Consider the following 17,180-nt stretch of genomic DNA (forward strand, 5'->3'; position numbering starts at 1 on the left):
GTTCTATTCTCTGCATTTCCTGTCAATTGGGAGTTAATCTGTAAATTGGTAGATGTAGAGAAATGATTAGATACAGATTCTATTTGTCTGTAAACAATTTATAGGTGATGTGTTCTTCAATCAGGAGCCACATAATGTCTGGTTGTCTCTATTTTGGTGATATGAGCAGCCATGGATGGTCATTGCCTAGCTTCGTTAATTCACTAGGGGTTGAAAAGTGGTGATATTCCAAATTTATCCGTCCTTTGTCAATTATTGTGGAATACTTCTAAAAGAAAAACTTCCCCTCATCAGTTATTTGGTTACTGAGAAAAATTCAGTTCATATAGAAAAGAAAGGATGAATGCTTCATTAATCTAAATAATAAATTTTAAAAGTCACAGAAGCACTGCCCCGGCAGAACCTTTGCCAAGAAGTGACACTGTCAGTGGGCCACACCACACCTGGGAATCACTGGAACAAAAGGGAAGCCCTAGATAAAGACAACTGCTTCCACCTGCATGAGGCCTTAGCCCTTAGGCTGGGGCAAGACTGAGGCTGTGGTGTTCATGTTCACAAGCATGGAGCAGATCCTTATTTTCTCCGTGAATGCTAAGTAAGCTTGGCCTCAGCAGATCTTACACCTCTGACAGAGCTGGAGGCCAGGGGCACAGCAATTTCCAAAAAATCTTAGGAACATCCTCTCAACCCTGTGGGCAAATAAAGCACTGCTTTTGGAATATTGGTTAGAGTATAGGCTCAGCTGCGGTATCCAAAAAAAGACCCCCATATTAAGTGGCTTTAAAAAATAGAAATGTATTTCTTTCTCAGGTAATAGTCCAAAGAAATAAGCAGGCAGTTCAAGGCAGGGAAATGGCTCTGTTCCATGAGATTGTCAAAGAACCTAGGTTCTTTCTAACTTCTTGTTTCGCCATTCTCTGGGATGTCACCCTTATCTGCATGATTGAAGCTTGATGACCAATGTCGTAACTGTGTTCCTATCCGGAGAAAAGGGTAGAGAGGGAGGACCTGGAGGACAAGCATTTTCATATAAAACTTGTCCAGGAAGTTGTATATGTGACCACTTCTCATAATTGATTGGCTTGAACTTATTCAAAAGACAGCATCCAGGTGTAGAGGAGGCTGGGAAAAGTGGGAGAAGGAGGTTATTACTAAAATTATTGTAAAAATAGATACTGGCAACAACTTGCAGTCTGTCCTACAATTAGAAAGCTGTCCCTAGGGACTGGTTACACCTTCTCATTTCCCAAACCATATCCTGTGTAAGGCCTTTAGGAGTGATGTCTATAGGACAAGATTCTCCCCCACCACCCTCGCAGAGCTTCAGGGCCCATGAACAAGGGTTTTCCCCAGAGATCAGGCATTTTTATTCTAGGAGGCTCTACATCAAACATGAAATGCACCTACAGCCTGCAGTAAATATAGTTTTTACCATAAAATTTTGAAATAGTTTTTTATAATTTTGCTTTTTAAATTATTTGCCTAGCAGTAATTCGTTTAATTTACAATGAGCTCAGGTTTCTTAACAATCATCTCATATATACAGAATTTCTTGTGAAGTGAGAAACTCTAACCTACAAATTATTCTCAAGTGTAACAAAATTTTTATGAAACTTTATGAAATTATTATAAAATTAACAATTAATGGGTTAAACATAATGGTATAGTTTATAGACATTTAACTAGACATTTTTCTGTATGTTTTATCACTTTTAATTTTAAATTTTTTCAGGACTTATTTTTATAGGCCCTTCTAAAGCTCTCAGACCCTAGATATCATTATACTATGCCTGTACTGCCTAGTGAATAAAATAATCCATAGACCAGGTGTGGAGCAAGAATAGATCTGGATGCAGACCTACCTATGAGGGCAGGACTTGCTCTGGGGAATGGGCCCAGCTGGCAGCTTGCCATGGAACCTGAGGAGTGGGAGGAGAGAGGTTCTGTGTCCGTGGGACCTGCAAAAGGATTAGTACTAATAAAATTAATAAGGACAGAACACAGCCAAAAGTCAGAGCAAGCAGGGAAAAGGTTCAAGTTCTTGGGCGAGTCTGGGAAGGGGTGGGAGGTCAGAGAAGATTTCCAGGTCTCATAATAAACATTAAAATTGACAAATATCCTTCCCTGAAACACAAACTTCCTTGGCTTTTCTGATACCATATCCCCCTAGTTGTTTTCTTCCTGTGTCCCTGGCTGTTGAGATGGGGAGTATCAGAGGAAGAATATGTTAACGGGGCCTGGGACTGTCAGGTGACATTGAGACATCCAAGTGGGAGGTGTCCAACAGACCACAGGATATGTGGGTGTGGAGCTCAGAAGAGTGAGTCCATGACTTTTACCAGATTCTTCAAACATCAGAGTGTTTAGTTCCAATGTTTAGAAACCAATTCTGACTAATTGAAGCAGAAAATGAATTTATTAAAAGGTTTAAATTGATTTTTAGAGACAGGTTCTTGTTCTATCACCTGGGCTAAAGTGCAGTGGCATAATCATTGCTCACTGTAGCCTCAAACTCCTGGGCTCATGCAATCCTCCCACCTTAGCCTCCCAAAGAGCTGGGATTACAGGTGTGAGCCACTGCTCCCAGCCTATTAAAAGGTTTTTAAGGTAGTTCACAGAATTGTCGGGAAGGCTGGAGAATTAAACTCAGCACTGTGCAGCCAGGAACAATTCCTGAAATCATATGTGGAATTGGTCTGCTGAAGAAACTATCACTGCCATCAGGCACCAGGTGCTCCAACTTGCACTGCTGCTCCTGCTGCCATGGAAACCCACCACCCTACAACCAACACTGCCACCAGAGAGAAGTCTGTGTTTTTTTTCCTTTTCCTTTTCCTTTTTTTTTAAAATCACTACCACTAGTCCTGTACCCTGGCTTTAAAGGATGCTGGAAAATCAAGACTGAAATATATTTAGTTTCTATAGTGAAGAGTAAGCTGTGCCTCCCCAGCTTCCTCAGGTGAGGAATTCACCAAAAATAGGGGAGGGGTTCAGACTTTATGCAGCCTAAATGAATGACAAATATTCATTACAATGTCCTTGACCCCCTAAAATGGCTAGAAACCTTACTGGTGTGGAGTGAGCAGAGAGCACAGCTAACGATAGGTAATTGGGGATCATCATGATTGTAAAGCACATGCTGGAAGTGGAAGTGGTAGGCATTCATAAGATGCCTTTTCCCTAACTCCACCTCAGACTTGCTGCCCGTATGCTAAAGAACAACCTATGTGCATGCTCTAAGAAGGAGAGCGTGGAGTTCTTTCCTAGAGAGAAAGGCTTCCCAATCTGTTCTTCCTCACTTTGAGTTCTTAATGATGTTGGAGTCTAGGGGCAACAAGGTTCAACCATCTTCACTGAAAAACACTCCAGGACACAACTGTTGTTAAGGAAAAGTGCTAGTTTTTATTTGTTCATGAATGTGTAGGTCCTTTTAAAATCAGTGACCCTTCCCCTTACAGTATTCCTCCCTCATGCCTCTAACCACTCTGAATCCAATAACCACTTCTAGAAAAGGCCTAGGAGGAACTCATACTAGATATCCAAGAAAGGGGTGCAGCTTGAGGAATGGGCATATGGCTCGAGAACCAGCACCAGCTGGTAAGAACTTTCCTCAAAGCAGCTCAGTTTGGCCTATGAGTCCCTTTTCCCTGCCCTGGCCAGGACTCCCCCACCCCCGTGCCCCACCCCCAGAGTTCCCTTATTCCTTATGTGGCTTGAGCTTTAGAGTTAGAATCACAGGTATCATCTTTAGAGCTGGAGAGCTTCTGAGAGATCACTGTTCTCAGCCATTCCCATAGCCCAATTTTATAGATGAAGAAACTGTACCCAAGATCACAAAGCTCATAATTGGCAAAGCCAAAATTTAGGTGTTCCGACTCTCAAATCAGATGTCTTCCTACTACACCTCCTTACCTCCAAGACAGCAACCAGCATCTGCCCCCAGCACCAGGAAAAACTGGAGCAAGCAGGTGGGGATGATCGGCACAGGGGGGAGTCCTGCTGACTCCAGCTGAGCCCAAGTGAGGAACCACAGCATTTCCCACTCCCCCGTCTCCCCTCCATCAGAATATTGCCAGTGGCAGACACCCAGCCCTGCCAGGATTCTCCTCCTGGTTAGCAGCACTGAACCATATATGGAAACATGTCTTACCGCGATCCCAGGCTCTAACTGGTATGGGATCATAGTGATGAACTGGTAATCCAGTTTAGCCAAATTGCTGCCTGGATACTATAAAACCTAATCCACACTCTTGGGCTGATTTAGATGGGGCCTCTTAGCAAATGTGACTAAAATCTGTCTCTGCGCTATACTGGGAGAGACAGAGGGAAGGACTCACAGATGCTGTCCTCCCAGCAGGAGCTCAGAAACATGCTTGGCATGAGGAGAACTGAGTCCAGGAGAAGGAATGGACTCAAAGAAAACAGACACAGAAAAGAGGGAAGAGCAGCAGCTGTGAATCTTCCTGCCTATCCAAATCCTGAAGAGGAGTAACCGCAGACACATCCCCTGTCCAGGTTTCAGGAAAGGCTCAGCCTGTGTGGCTGAGAGATGAGATGATCCAGAGACTTGTGGTGTCATAAAAGCCAAGTGAAGAGGGTGTTTCAGGGAGGGGGTGGTGGATGCTGTGGTGAAATGCTGTGGAGAATTCAAGACGGTTGAGGACTGAAAAATATTGATTTGATTTGGCAACTGTGTAGTCACTGGTGACTTTTATGAAAAACTACATAGGGCTGAAGAGTAACTGAGAAGAATCAATAAAAAAGTTTCGTTTTAAGAGAAACCTGGCTGACAAGGGGAAAGAGTAAGGGGCAGCAGACTCTAAGATATTTTGTTTCAATCTTGGGGAGAATTCCGCTTGTTTGCAGGCTATGTGGAGGTAATCAACAGAGAGGGAGGCTGACGGCCCCAGGAAGTGGGAGCAATGGGGTAAGTGAGGGAGGAAAGTTTTGGAGGACATAAAACAGGATCCAGAAACAGAGAACTGAATGGGAGCAGGAGGGAAGGAGATGAAGAGGGATTCAGACACAGATAAACGGCAGGGGGAGGAGCACCCAGCAGGGAAGTTTTCACGTTAGGGGCTCTCCTGTGCAGAAGACAATGAGGTCGGTCATTTGCTGAGAGCAGAGATGAAGGGCATGGATGGGAAAAAACAGTAACAACAAGTTAAAGAATCTACAATCAATACTGAAAGCCCATCTGAGGTTGTCAACTATGAATCTGTCACGCTCGGCAGCCCAGGAAAAGGGAGCAGAAAATAGGATGACGTAGAAAATAGAGAACGGTTGATAGTTTCAGCAAAAGCTGGAGGGGATGAGAAAGTTTAGGATGCTGACAAAAATGTCATCGTGTGATGGGCCGTGGGTTCAGGCTGGCGAGAGGAAGAAGTCCAGGAGAAGGATGAAAGACTGGGAGAGGAGGACGAGGGCTGAAATCATGGAAATGGACTAAAGGCGCAGGGCAATTTTGGCAGCAGTGAGGGAGGAAGAAGAAGAGGAGGCAGAGGAGGTGGCAATCCAGAAAGAGCAAAGGCTCAGTTCAGGAGTTCAGTAGAGAAGACAACAGGTAACCTCATGGAGTGAGAGAGGGAGCAGAGCAGAGCCCAGGAACAAACAGGGAAGGGCCTAGGTCTTAGGAGTCAGAAATGGGTACAGGGAGCCAGAGTCCTCCAGGAGGAAGGCAGGGCCTGCCACGGAGCACAGCCTGTGGAGGATGTGGTGGCTGCCACTCAGGGAAGCAGGCAGGGTGTGTAGTTAGCAATTACTAGGAGTTAGGCAGGGCCAACCTACCTATGTTCTGTGGAAGAGTGCTCTGAAAATTCACCCTGAATCAATTTTTGCACTAAAATCCCCTTACATCAACTGAAGCCACTCTACTGTCCTGTCTCTCAGCACACCAAGAAGCCAATTTCTCCTCTGCATGCTACAGGACTGCATGCTGCACCATCACAATCCAGAACTCACTGTGTTTCCACTGCATGACTTTGTCAAGGGCCAAAGGACTTGACTGACTCCAAAATGGAGCCAGAGCCTCTGAAGTCAGTCACTCGGCTAGCAAGATTTTTTTTCTTTTTAATTTCTCAAGAGTCATGTTCAGCTTTCTGCATGCAAAAACAAAACTAAACAAAACCATGACTCAAAATGTTGGCAACTAGGTACATAGGGAAAGCCAGGGAGAGGGTAGTGACATGGATTAACCAGAGTAGGGGTGGTGTCATCGGCTAGGACCTCACACTCTTGGAGGAAAGGACACCCTACCTCCCACCTATCCCTGCCTAAAGGGAGACTCTCAGCATTCAGGTCTCTATGATGGAAAGGGAACATGTGACTCTCCACATTACTAAGATCCCCCGGCCCAGGAGGGGAACCCTTGGGCCTAGCAGGCCACACCCAAGCAGGGAGTTTCATTGATATAAGGGAAGCCAGGCTTTTAGTGGGCATTTCTGCTTCGTATTTGTGGTCTCCAATTGGTCCTGAAGAAGGATCTCAATCAAGTTTGTCACAACCCTCACTGGCTGCCCAACACCAAATACGATGGAGCTTACCCAGGGGGGGCAGGAATGTGGGCCACACAAAAGAAAAAATGACGAAGCACAGGAATTAATGAGGCAAGTACAGAGAGAACCTTGCCAAGCCAACTAAACAGAGAAAAATACTCAAAAATTGAAAGGGAAATGGCCAGAGCCCAAGCCAGAAAATTATGTGAGCCCCAAGGAGCAGAGGCCTAAGTCCAAAGATTGCCCGACCAGTAAAGCATTAAAGACTAAGTTACCCAAACTAGAGAACAGGATTATGAAAGGCCCTCTTCTTAGGAGAACTGGGCATGTGCTGCTGAAAGAATGGCAAGTCAATAGACACAGTTTGCTTTGAAGTAAAGATGATCTCTCAGCTTGGGTAGAGAAGGAAATGTGCGATACCATCAACTCACAAGGAGAGAAGAAATGTTTTCTGATTAAAAAAAAAAATGTTCACTAGCAAAGGCCCTACAAACAGGAACTTCCTTAAACTGCATCTCTTAGCAAAAACAAAGCCATGACCTCAGACTTGTCTGAACTCAGCCATGCCATGACAGGACCTCCAGGGAGAGCAGTCTCGGGGCCAGGCCACTGCAATGCCCAGTCCAGGCCTCCCCCAACAACATCAGCAACAGGTTCCTTCTCAACCAAGCCCTTGCTTGGGAGGTAGCCTGACCCCCAGTATCTTTCTATGCCACTTCCTCACAAACACCCTCATGGACCATGAAGATCCATTTGAGAAGCAGCCTGGAGCTTCTGTTCCCATGGCTTCCAGAATGCTTCTCTCTGCATTCTAGAACTCCGATCCAAATGTTGCTTCAGGGTCACCGAAGAACAGTGGCTTCTCACCTCTTGACTTTCCCTTTCTCTGCCCTAGACAGAACTTCCCCCCTGGAATGCCCAGGTCTGGTTCCTGCTGGTCCCTGAGGCCTTCTCCAACCTCCAACAAAAAAAGGCTGCCAGTAGAGCACTGTTTTTTTTCGGGGCTGTGGACAGCCTGGAGGAAGGCTAGCCAGAGGACTCACTTCTGATCTTTGGCTCTGCCAGTTGGAGATGTTGAGAACTAGAATCTCTAAGCAGAAGAGCCCCAGCAGGGTGAGCTGGTTGTGGGTCACTCTCCCTGCCTAGAAACTCTGGACGTGAAGCAGACATCAGCTACCTCACAATTTTTCCAAGCAGAACTCAGGATCCAGACCTCTGAAGAGGGATGATGAAGGGGTGGCCACTGACAAGCACCAATAACTACTTCTAGGAAGGCAGGGTCTGACACCAAAGAAGTGTTATTAGCCCAAAGTAAGGGGCACAAAGGGCAGACTCTGAAGTTGACATCTTTTTAAGCCTCTCAGTGAAATACAAGCTGGAAGATGTAAATGGTCCCTGCCTAGCCACCCAGCTGAGTCAAGAATTCCATACCATCCAGAGCACCTTCACAGCAGCCACCTAAGTCAACGTCAGGAAAGGGGGAATGTAAAACAAATACCCTGAAAACCGTTAGAACCCGAATAGGCACCAATTGAGATCTACGGCCTCTATAAGCCTCCATTATTCTGCCCAGGGCAGGTGCCTCTGTCCAGACAGGACAAGCAAAGGCAAACAGTGACAGTCTTTGGCTGTGCTGGGCCAGGGATCACAGGCCTGCCACATGTCCAAACCTCTCTCCCTTCTTTTACCCACTTCTGAGCCCAGGAGGAATTCAGATGTAGACACTGCTCCTGAGCCTGGACATGGAAAGGTGAGAAAGGTTTGTTTTCCTCAGCAGAAAGAGTTCACCAAGGAAGTTAGGGCCTTCCAAGCCTGACCACCTGTGGTTTCGCCAAGTGGACCCTATACATCTGATTACTCTGGAAATAAGGAACACCTCCCTCTTTCCTGTTTATTACTGAAATCTCTGTAGTGGATGCACTATGGCTCCCAAATAAATGCTGTAGATGCAAATGGCAAAGAAGAGCACTACACAGCTCAACAAGACTCATCTCACATCCACATTCTGAAGAGCATAAGCTGAAAGATGGGGAGGAATGGTCAACAGGATGGGACACCAGCTGCCACAGCACTCAGTCTCCTCCCAGCTCTCACACCTGGGAAACACTGTTGGCCAGGCGGAAAGACATTCTCTTTGCTCTTTCATTCTCCTGAAAGAAAAAATATACATATTTGGAATTAAAATAGCCAAATGTAAGATTCATTAACATGAAAAAGCTAAGTGTCAAGACTGGGATTCTACATAGTCCAAGGAATGCAGGAATGCAACAGCAAAACTTACTGAAGCCACTAAACATGGTGTGCTAAGAATTATAAACAACTGGGGATGGCTGGTCAGACCCTGGCACACAGTAGGCAGGTAATACATTTCAGAGGAATTAAACAGCATCAAATTGATGTTTCAGATCTACACACGTGGGACCAGCCAAAGGTCAAAGGAGGTCTCTCTGCTGCAAGCAATACCCTACACCAAGGAGCTGAAAAAGATCCCTCAAACCCAGGTAAAGATCGGCACTGATATCAGGTACTTCTCTTCTTATGGGCATCCCAATCACAGTGTAGTATAACCAGCACTGAGGCGGGAATAAGGACACCTGGTTTGTCACCCTGGTTCTGCTGCTAATTTGCTAGGTGACCCTGGGCAGGTGCCTACACCTCTCTGAATTTCAAGCCTCAGGGGTAACTGGAGTTGATGAGCCCTGTGCTGCCCTGCCTTCCTCATAGGCTAAGGGCTTGCAAGTGAGGGTTCGTGTCACCACTGTCTCTTGTGCCACCTGAGCGGCTGCATTTTAGGTTGCTCTACGCATGCTGCTCGGGCCCCCCTGCTTGCACAGGCACCCACCCACCTGCTGCCAGCTGGCAGCAACTCTTTACCGCATGTCGTCGCCGCCTCTTGGGTTGGATGCCCTCCTGCACGTAGGGGGGCCACGGGAAGCCCTGGGGAGTGGAACATCCACTCTCACTGGATGCCTCCTCGGAGTCTGAGTCCTCCTGCCTGGGCTGGGCAAAACGTTTCTCCGGGTAGATCTCCTTCAACCAGCCCTCAAAGAACACTTCCAGGCAGCGGCCAGCCTCGGCAACCTCTGAGTCAGGCTGATGAGGAAGGAGAGCAGTGATGGTCTAGTCTGTGTCTACCAGCCCACCTTTCCCAGGTCCCTCAAAAGCTATAAGAGCACAAAGCTTGGCTGGGTCTCCTGGGATGCCTGGACTTGACATTTTCTTCTAGGACTTAGGCTAACCAGTTTAGTAACAGCTCTTAAAGCAGAAGTGACCCTGACAGGTATCCAGCCACAGACGGCTAGTCACTAGTGCCTCCCCATCTTCCTCCTGAGTCCATGCTGAGGCCCGAGAGTGGGACGGAGCTCTCACTCACCACAGCAGGTCCCAGGAGTCTGCTCCCAGGTCTTCATGGCAGCCCAGAACCAAACCTGCCCCCTGCTCCCACTGAGCCTTGACAGTCTTGGGGTTACTGGGAAACGGCAGAAAGGGAAAACAGGCAAGACATACGTAATTGAACTTTGCACAGTTCCAGAACATGAGGCGCACATCTGACACCACCTCCTCTGGGGTGGTATAGTGAGCTGGATCCTTCTTTTGCAGCTTCCTCCGGATGATAGACAGGTCCATGGGCCTCTTGATAATCTGGTAATAATGCCGTGCCTCGGGGGAGGAGAGACAGGGAGAAGAGGCAAAGAAGGAAGAGAGAGGAAGTGGAGGTATAGATAAAAAGGAGAAAGAGATGGACAATGAGTTGGAATATAAGTGAAGGAACAGAAGAAAGAGAAAGAAGAGCAGCAGCAGGAAGAAAAAGGTGAAAGAAGACAAAGAAAAAGGGAAAAGGAGGAATGTGTCACTTGTCAAGTCACATCTGATGTAGTAGCAGCTGTGGAGTGGCCATGGCCCCCCAGGGTCCCCTGGACCATCCACAAATTAATATTGTCCCTACTTCCCGTGGCCATGCCCTGAGCCCACCCTGGGTACCACAGTGCTCCTGCTTCATGGCCTAGGCCTCTGTGCAGAAAGGACAGTAGCAGGCAGAAACAGTGAGGCCATCCTTACCAGGGGGCTGACAGGTTCATGGAAAGGCAGGCTGAGGCTATTGCAGCACAAGGACAGTACCAGCTTCTCACACTTCTGCAAAATCAGAATTAGCAACAGTGTTACTTTGTTCTGGCCTCACCTCAGTAAGAACTAAAGATGGTAACTAAAGAGTTACCCTGATAACTCTCTGGCTCTGTCCCATAGGGTGCCAGCCATCGTACTAAGGCACAGTTCAGGCCCCCAAGCCAGAGGAAAACTTCTGAGAGAAGGAAAGTCATCCAAACCCCCATGGGCCAAGCTGTCAGGCACAGCCCAAAAGAAAGGTACCCACAAAGGCCTCTCAACCCCTCTGAAAGGCCTCAGACTCTGCAGGCGTAGGGGGGCTGCCCCAGGCAGGGAGCCTCGTTCCCAGAGACCCCTCCCTACCTTCTGGTCATATATGCTCAGGCCGGGAGGCGCCCGCATTCCAGGCTGGCTATAGCGGGCATTCTCACAGTCGTACTCCATCTCGGGCTGGCTCAGGCTGCGGCACAAGGTACACACCCACTCTCCCCTGCACAGGCAGGTGGGGCCATGTTAGATGCACATTGCCCAGAACACCCTTCCCTGTCCCTCTGCCCCAAGACAGGTGTGGGAGCAATGGCTTGGGAAACTGAGTCCCTGGACCTGCCCTATAAGGAATGGCTTCCTATCCTCAGGCTTGAAAGAAATTTAGGAACTCAGGATTTAGTGAATCCAGAAAGACAGGAGTTAGGGGAGGCTGAAGAAGGAATGTAGGCACAAATCTGTGCACAGGAAGATGCTGAGAACAGAGGAGGAAGGGAAGCCAATCAAATTTCAAGTATCTGCCTGCCTATATACAGAAGGCACCAGCTGTAGGGACCACTAACTCACAGACACAAATTCAAGCAGGTCCAGAAGAGAGGGGTAAACCCATCCTGGGGAGCTCTGTGGGCCTGGCCTGGGATAATAACCCCTGGAAGATAACCCTGCTAGCCAGGTGATGGCCCTGGACTGCCATGACTCACCCTGGGAAGCTGAGCAAGGCTGGCACGTGGCAGGAAAGGTGGTACACTTTGGGGCAGCGGTCACAGCACAGCAACTCTCCCCCATTGAGGCACACAGCACAGAAGTCCTCATTTTCCATTGGGGCCGGGGGGCCCTTCTTGGCTCCAGGAGTTCGAGGCACGAGTCTGTGTTCTTCAGGAGATGCATCCTCCACCTCTGGTGGCCGCTGCCCAGCCAGAGAAGTGACAGTGACCTTTCTTCCCCCTAGACCTGGGGCCTGGATGGCATCAGGCACGCTGCCCTGGCTGACCTTGGGGAAGAAGTAAGTCTGAGCAATCAGAGCAGCACTGACAAGTTGTTGAGGAAGGGTGGGAAGGAATGCGCAGGTCCTGAGCACATACTGTGATAACTACTTTTTCCAGGACCCCATGCCAACCAAGCTCCATGAATGCTGGGACAGCTCACATCTAATGTGCACCTCATAGGCCCCTTGCATCAGGGGACAACATCTGGCCAAGCTACAGCCCCACTCAGAGACTCAGGGAAGGCCCCAGAGCCAGAATTCTGGCAGTAGCAGAGAGAAAGAATAGGCTCCTAGGCTTGGCCAAGGTTCAAGGCCAAGGCAGAGCAAAGTGATACCTTAATGGACATGCTGGAGGACTCAGTGCCACACTCGATGATCAGCAGGAAGCTCCCATCTTGATCATTCTTCTGTGGCTTCAGCTTGAACACAGGCATTTCTCCCGAGGAGGCAGCACAGATCTTGAGCCTCTCCAGTCGCACATAGGGAATCTTGCACTCACTGTTGAAGGCTCTGTGGCAAGAGAGACACCCCTGGGTCTTGGTGGGAGCCTCCTCTGGCCCCGACCTCTAAGTCAGGCTCATCTATGATTGCCCCAACTGAACTGCTACTCAACATCTTCTCAGTATGACCCTCTACATTCTGCTCTCCTGCCCAGCTCTGCCTCACCAGGCCCTGTCAGCCACTGGAAAGCCCTTTTGTGCAGTCTCTGGTCAAAGAAGGGGGCTCCCTGAAGAGCAAGGATTGTACACACAGAGCAGGCCTCCCAGTGCAGGAGCCAGGTCATCCTCCCACAACCATCCCACACATCCAACCACACACACTCCACTTGAGGGTCTGGGGGTTGAAGAAGACAGTTACAGGCAAACTTCTGCTTCAAGTTAAGTCATTGAAAATGCTTACTTCCTGTGCCAACCTTGCAGGACATGAAGTTAGAAGTGGGAGGGGGAGGTTGGTCAAAAGTCTATTACCTGATGTTCTGGTTCTTTTTTGTATCCAGCTCTAAGGCTCCTTGTTCAAAATTTTCATACCCTAAGGCAAAGGATAAATAAATACTTGTGACATACATTTGTGACAACATACCCTGTCCCCCACACCTTCCATTCATACCTGCTATTCTTATCTTTGGCCCCATACCTGTCAGGCAATTGTTACCTACACTGTAATCACTCATAGTGGTGACAATCCTACCAAGAATCTCCTTCCTCAGAGAGAAGGAAGGCCACCTTCTTTTAAAAAGATAAACACAGATAACCTTCATAGGCTGCCTGCCAGTGAGTGTTGGGTCAGGCACTGAGGGGCCAGCTTCTCACCTTCAAGATGAGCTCAGAAATCACTTCTTCCCAGAACACTGGTGCCTGCTCTGAGGAGTCATTCCATCCAGCCTCTGCCTTTTCACCCAAGTGCTGAGATTCTAGCACTGCCTGAGAATCCAGCTTACACTCAGTGGGCAAGAGGTTCCAGGGAGTCCTTCCCTGAGTAGTACAGTCTGTACAGATGGACAGGAGGTCATGGTGGGGCAAAAGGAGGGAACTAGCATTTTCTGAGCAGCCACTCAGCACCAGGCACTGTCCTATAGGCACTTCACATGATCAAGCAGGGTCCAAAAAATGTAATTTCATTGTGTTAAATGCAGGCTTACATTATTGTATGTAATAAGAACCAATAATTTTTCAGTTGGTTTTTTAGTCAGTATGAGAAAAATTATTTTTTTGTTTTCATTTATTAAATGTATAGGAAATAGACTGATCATTACAAATTAAATGCACATCATACTTGGAACTGAAAAAGTCCCAGCGATCACTAGGTAGTTTCTTCCTAACTTTCCAACTAGCCCTCACCTTCCACAGAAGAACAAACCTTAGCCTAGCTGGGACTGAGAAGGGGCATGGGTAGCTGAGAAGATAATCAGAATTAATCACCAATGGTCCAAATTCCCTTTACAGTCAGGCACAACACAAATTCACATTACTGGCAGGTACAAGGAAAAGTCTTGTTACTATGGAGTAAGTTATCAAATGATTTCACTGTAGTTATTTGTCCCAGTAGCCTAGGAAGTAGGTATGTAGTTATTTGTCCCAATAGCCTAGGAAGTAGCCATTTACAGAGGAAAAAGTCAGTTCAGGGGGGTTAGGTCTCTAAACCAGGATCAAATACAAAGAGACAGAGCTGGTTTTCTTTTTTTTTTTTTTTTGAGACAGAGTCTCGCTCTGTTGCCCAGGCTAGAGTGAGTAGAGTGAGTGCCATGGCGTCAGCCTAGCTCACAGCAACCTCAAACTCCTGGGCTTAAGCGATCCTCCTGCCTCAGCCTCCCGAGTAGCTGGGACTACAGGCATGGGCCACCATGCCCGGCTAATTTTTTCTATATATATTTTTAGTTGCCCAGATAATTTATTTCTATTTTTAGTAGAGACGGGGTCTCGCTCTTGGTCAGGCTGGTCTCAAACTCCTGACCTCGAGCGATCCGCCCGCCTCGGCCTCCCAGAGTGCTAGGATTACAGGCGTGAGCCACCTCGCCCGGCCAGAGCTGGTTTTCTAACTTAGATCTATCTGACTCCAGTGGCAGGCATACTCTTTTCCTGATAACGTTTTGTGAAGGCTAGCCCTCCTGGGGTGAGTTCTTCCTGTTTCCTATAAATATAACCCAGACCCCCCAGGACGTTTTGCATGAGGAATGCTACAAGGAGGCTAGGTCCCAGCCATGCCTGGATCAGCCATGGCCACAGTGAGGGAAGCAGAACAGGTGTCAGTGAGTCAGTTTGGAGAGAAGTGAATTCAGCTTCAGATAGAAGCACTGCTCTCCTAGGCTTAGAGCCTGTCTGCTGACCTCTGTCTCACCTGGAAGTGCTGAGTCCATCTGCTCAAGTCTGTGGCCAACGTGGCAGGCAGGCTGCCTACCCTGAGTCTCACCTTTTGGGCTGTGGTACTGCTGAAGACTTGTAGATGTGCTGACCACTGGCACCAGTGGAGGTTTTTTCACAGAGAGGTTAATTGGCTCCTCCAGTTCTGAGGGGATAGCCAAGTCCTTGGGAGCATCCAGGCCAGGGGCTGTGGGGTCTTGTCCCAGTGAGTCAGTGAAGCGTGTGGAATCCTCACTTTCCATCTTTCAAAAGTGAAATGTCAACAAAAATCACAGAAATCAGACATTTTTGCCATTAGTGGTCTCAGAGCTGTTAAGCTAAGGCCAGGATAAGGCTTTCAGTGGCCAACCTTTTGCCCAGTGATGGGTAGAAGTTGAATGGCATTTCCCCAAGACTTACCTTACATAGGGCATTCCCCAGGGAGGGGTCAGCCCCATCCCTGGGGTACAGGCTTCCTGTACTTTGGCCAGAGCCAGGACTGGAGCTGGCACGAGTTTCCAGCTGTCTGTCAGAGATCGGAGGCATGCTCTGCAGAGGACAAGTCGCCAGACTTGGCACAGCCTGGGCACGGACAGACATTAGGCTGGGCCTGGCCTGAGAGTGATCACTTGCTAGGCCTGCTATGGCCTGGGGCGAATCACTCATCAGGTTGGGCATAGACTGGAATGTGCTACGCACAAGGCTAGGCATGGTCTGTAGGTGACTGGTTGTCAGGCTGGTCATGGCCTGGTTTTGAACACTTGTCAGGCTGGACACAGTTTGTGGGGGGCCACTCATCAAGCTTGGTGCCGCTTGAGCAGGCGCAGCTGTCAGGCTGCTCACACTCTGGATCTGTGGCTCCAGGGTCCTTGCCAGCCTGGTAGATGACAACTCCATCTCCAGAGTGTTGGAAAAGCCCATGATGCTCACTGAGGTGGAGTGCTGTGGGAATAGAGACAAGGGTAGGGACAGGCTGTCAGCTGGGAGTGGTGGGAGGGAGAGGGGAGACTCAGCCCCCAAGAACTCCCATACTCAGATTCCGTTCAGCCCCAAAGTCTGGTAGTTGATGGGAACTCAGGCAGTACATGAAGTCCTGTTCCCATTCCCTACACCAAGGAGGTGACACAGAGAGAAGAGGACAAGCTGAGGACACTGGCATGTGTGTGTGTGTGTGTGTGTGTGTGTGTGTGTGTGTGTGTGTGTGTGTGTGTGGCAGAGAGCAAGACTGAAAGAGAAAACCTATCACCTGACCTAAGGTACACGTATACAGACACACACACACCCTATCAGCCACATCCCTCATCCCCAGTCCTATACCTAAGCAAAGGACTGGTTTGTGACACTGCCCTCCAGTTTCACACTCCCCTCTGACTATACCATTAGTGGCTTCTCTTCCCTTCAAGGGGTCTTATAGGACAGTTTTTGTTACATAAAAGTGGCAGAGGGTTAAGAAGGCTGAAACTTATCAGCCTCAGACTGTCTTCTTTGAGAGGATGCCAAGGCTCAGAAAGTCCAATCAGCCCTGGAAAACCTGAGTCAACTCCAGGGCATTCTTAAAGGCTTGTTCAGATCAACTCCAAGCACCACCAGCATTTGATGAAGGCTTTAACGAAATATTTGAAGCTCTAGTATACCCACCAAAGACATTCCAAACCAGAGACAGAGAACTTCAGAGTAGCTAAATCTTAATATGGCCCAGTCTGTATAATCATTGGATAAGGCCACAATGTTCCAACTCCAAAAATTATTTTCTCACATCTAACTACTTGGTGACCTGAGAAGAGACTTAAAAGGTTGATAAAAAGAAGTTGAAGACACAGATTTCTGCACTGAATCTGTTCAGTTTTTCAGACTGAAGAAATAGACTTGGGAATAGAGTGGGAGACTGGTTCTAAATGTAACCTTCAGGAATTTATAAGTTAGATATCCCTGCCCTTTTTAAAGAAAGACTAAATATATAACAATCTGACATTTTTTGAAAGACAAAGGGAAAACAAGAAGTAAGCATCTCTATACTTCCAAAATCAGTGTCCCAAACCTGTCATTCCTTTCCCCATGTGTGAGAGATTCAAATTTCCACAGGAAGATAAATACTTCAAATACATCCTCAAGTTTCAATATAAAGTTGATAAAGGTATTTCATCAAGAAAAAAGACTGTCCTCATTTCAGTGAATGTCACTACTAGTCACCCAGTTCTGCAAATCAGACCCTATGTGGGAGGCATCAGTGGGGCGTCCCTCCTCCCTCACCCAAGCTAACACCAAGCCCCATCAATTCCACCCCTTAAACATCCCTCAGATATACCCACTAATTCCTTTCACTACTGACGGGGCCTTAGCCTACACAACACTAATAGCCTTAGTGCAGAAACAGTTTCAAAACACAAATCTGATCATATCATTCCTTTAAATGAAAACCCCACAGTGTACTACTTCGTAGAATAACTGCAAAAATGCTTAACAAGGCTCCCAAGGCCCAGAGGATCTGTCCCCTGT

General features: G+C 47.8%; 1 protein-coding gene across 1 annotated transcript in view; it reads right to left on the minus strand.

Annotated features, from left to right (window-relative positions):
- Positions 1 to 787: 787 nt before the first annotated feature.
- TRIM66 (tripartite motif containing 66) overlaps positions 788 to 17,180 on the minus strand; it is a 55,214-nt gene continuing 38,821 nt past the window's right edge. Inside the window, exons 11-22 of the mRNA XM_045557461.1 lie at positions 15,105 to 15,626; positions 14,755 to 14,947; positions 12,816 to 12,876; positions 12,183 to 12,357; positions 11,564 to 11,853; positions 10,962 to 11,088; positions 10,554 to 10,628; positions 10,002 to 10,154; positions 9,369 to 9,587; positions 8,491 to 8,644; positions 1,863 to 1,958; positions 788 to 1,122 (exon numbers count right to left, since the gene is read on the minus strand). Of these exons, the coding sequence (XP_045413417.1) occupies positions 8,585 to 8,644; positions 9,369 to 9,587; positions 10,002 to 10,154; positions 10,554 to 10,628; positions 10,962 to 11,088; positions 11,564 to 11,853; positions 12,183 to 12,357; positions 12,816 to 12,876; positions 14,755 to 14,947; positions 15,105 to 15,626 (1,875 nt within the window). The 3' untranslated portion in view covers positions 788 to 1,122; positions 1,863 to 1,958; positions 8,491 to 8,584. The remainder of the gene's footprint in view (positions 1,123 to 1,862; positions 1,959 to 8,490; positions 8,645 to 9,368; positions 9,588 to 10,001; positions 10,155 to 10,553; positions 10,629 to 10,961; positions 11,089 to 11,563; positions 11,854 to 12,182; positions 12,358 to 12,815; positions 12,877 to 14,754; positions 14,948 to 15,104; positions 15,627 to 17,180) is intronic.

Source organism: Lemur catta, chromosome 7 (assembly GCF_020740605.2).
Source record: "Lemur catta isolate mLemCat1 chromosome 7, mLemCat1.pri, whole genome shotgun sequence".
Classification (NCBI taxonomy): domain Eukaryota; kingdom Metazoa; phylum Chordata; class Mammalia; order Primates; family Lemuridae; genus Lemur; species Lemur catta.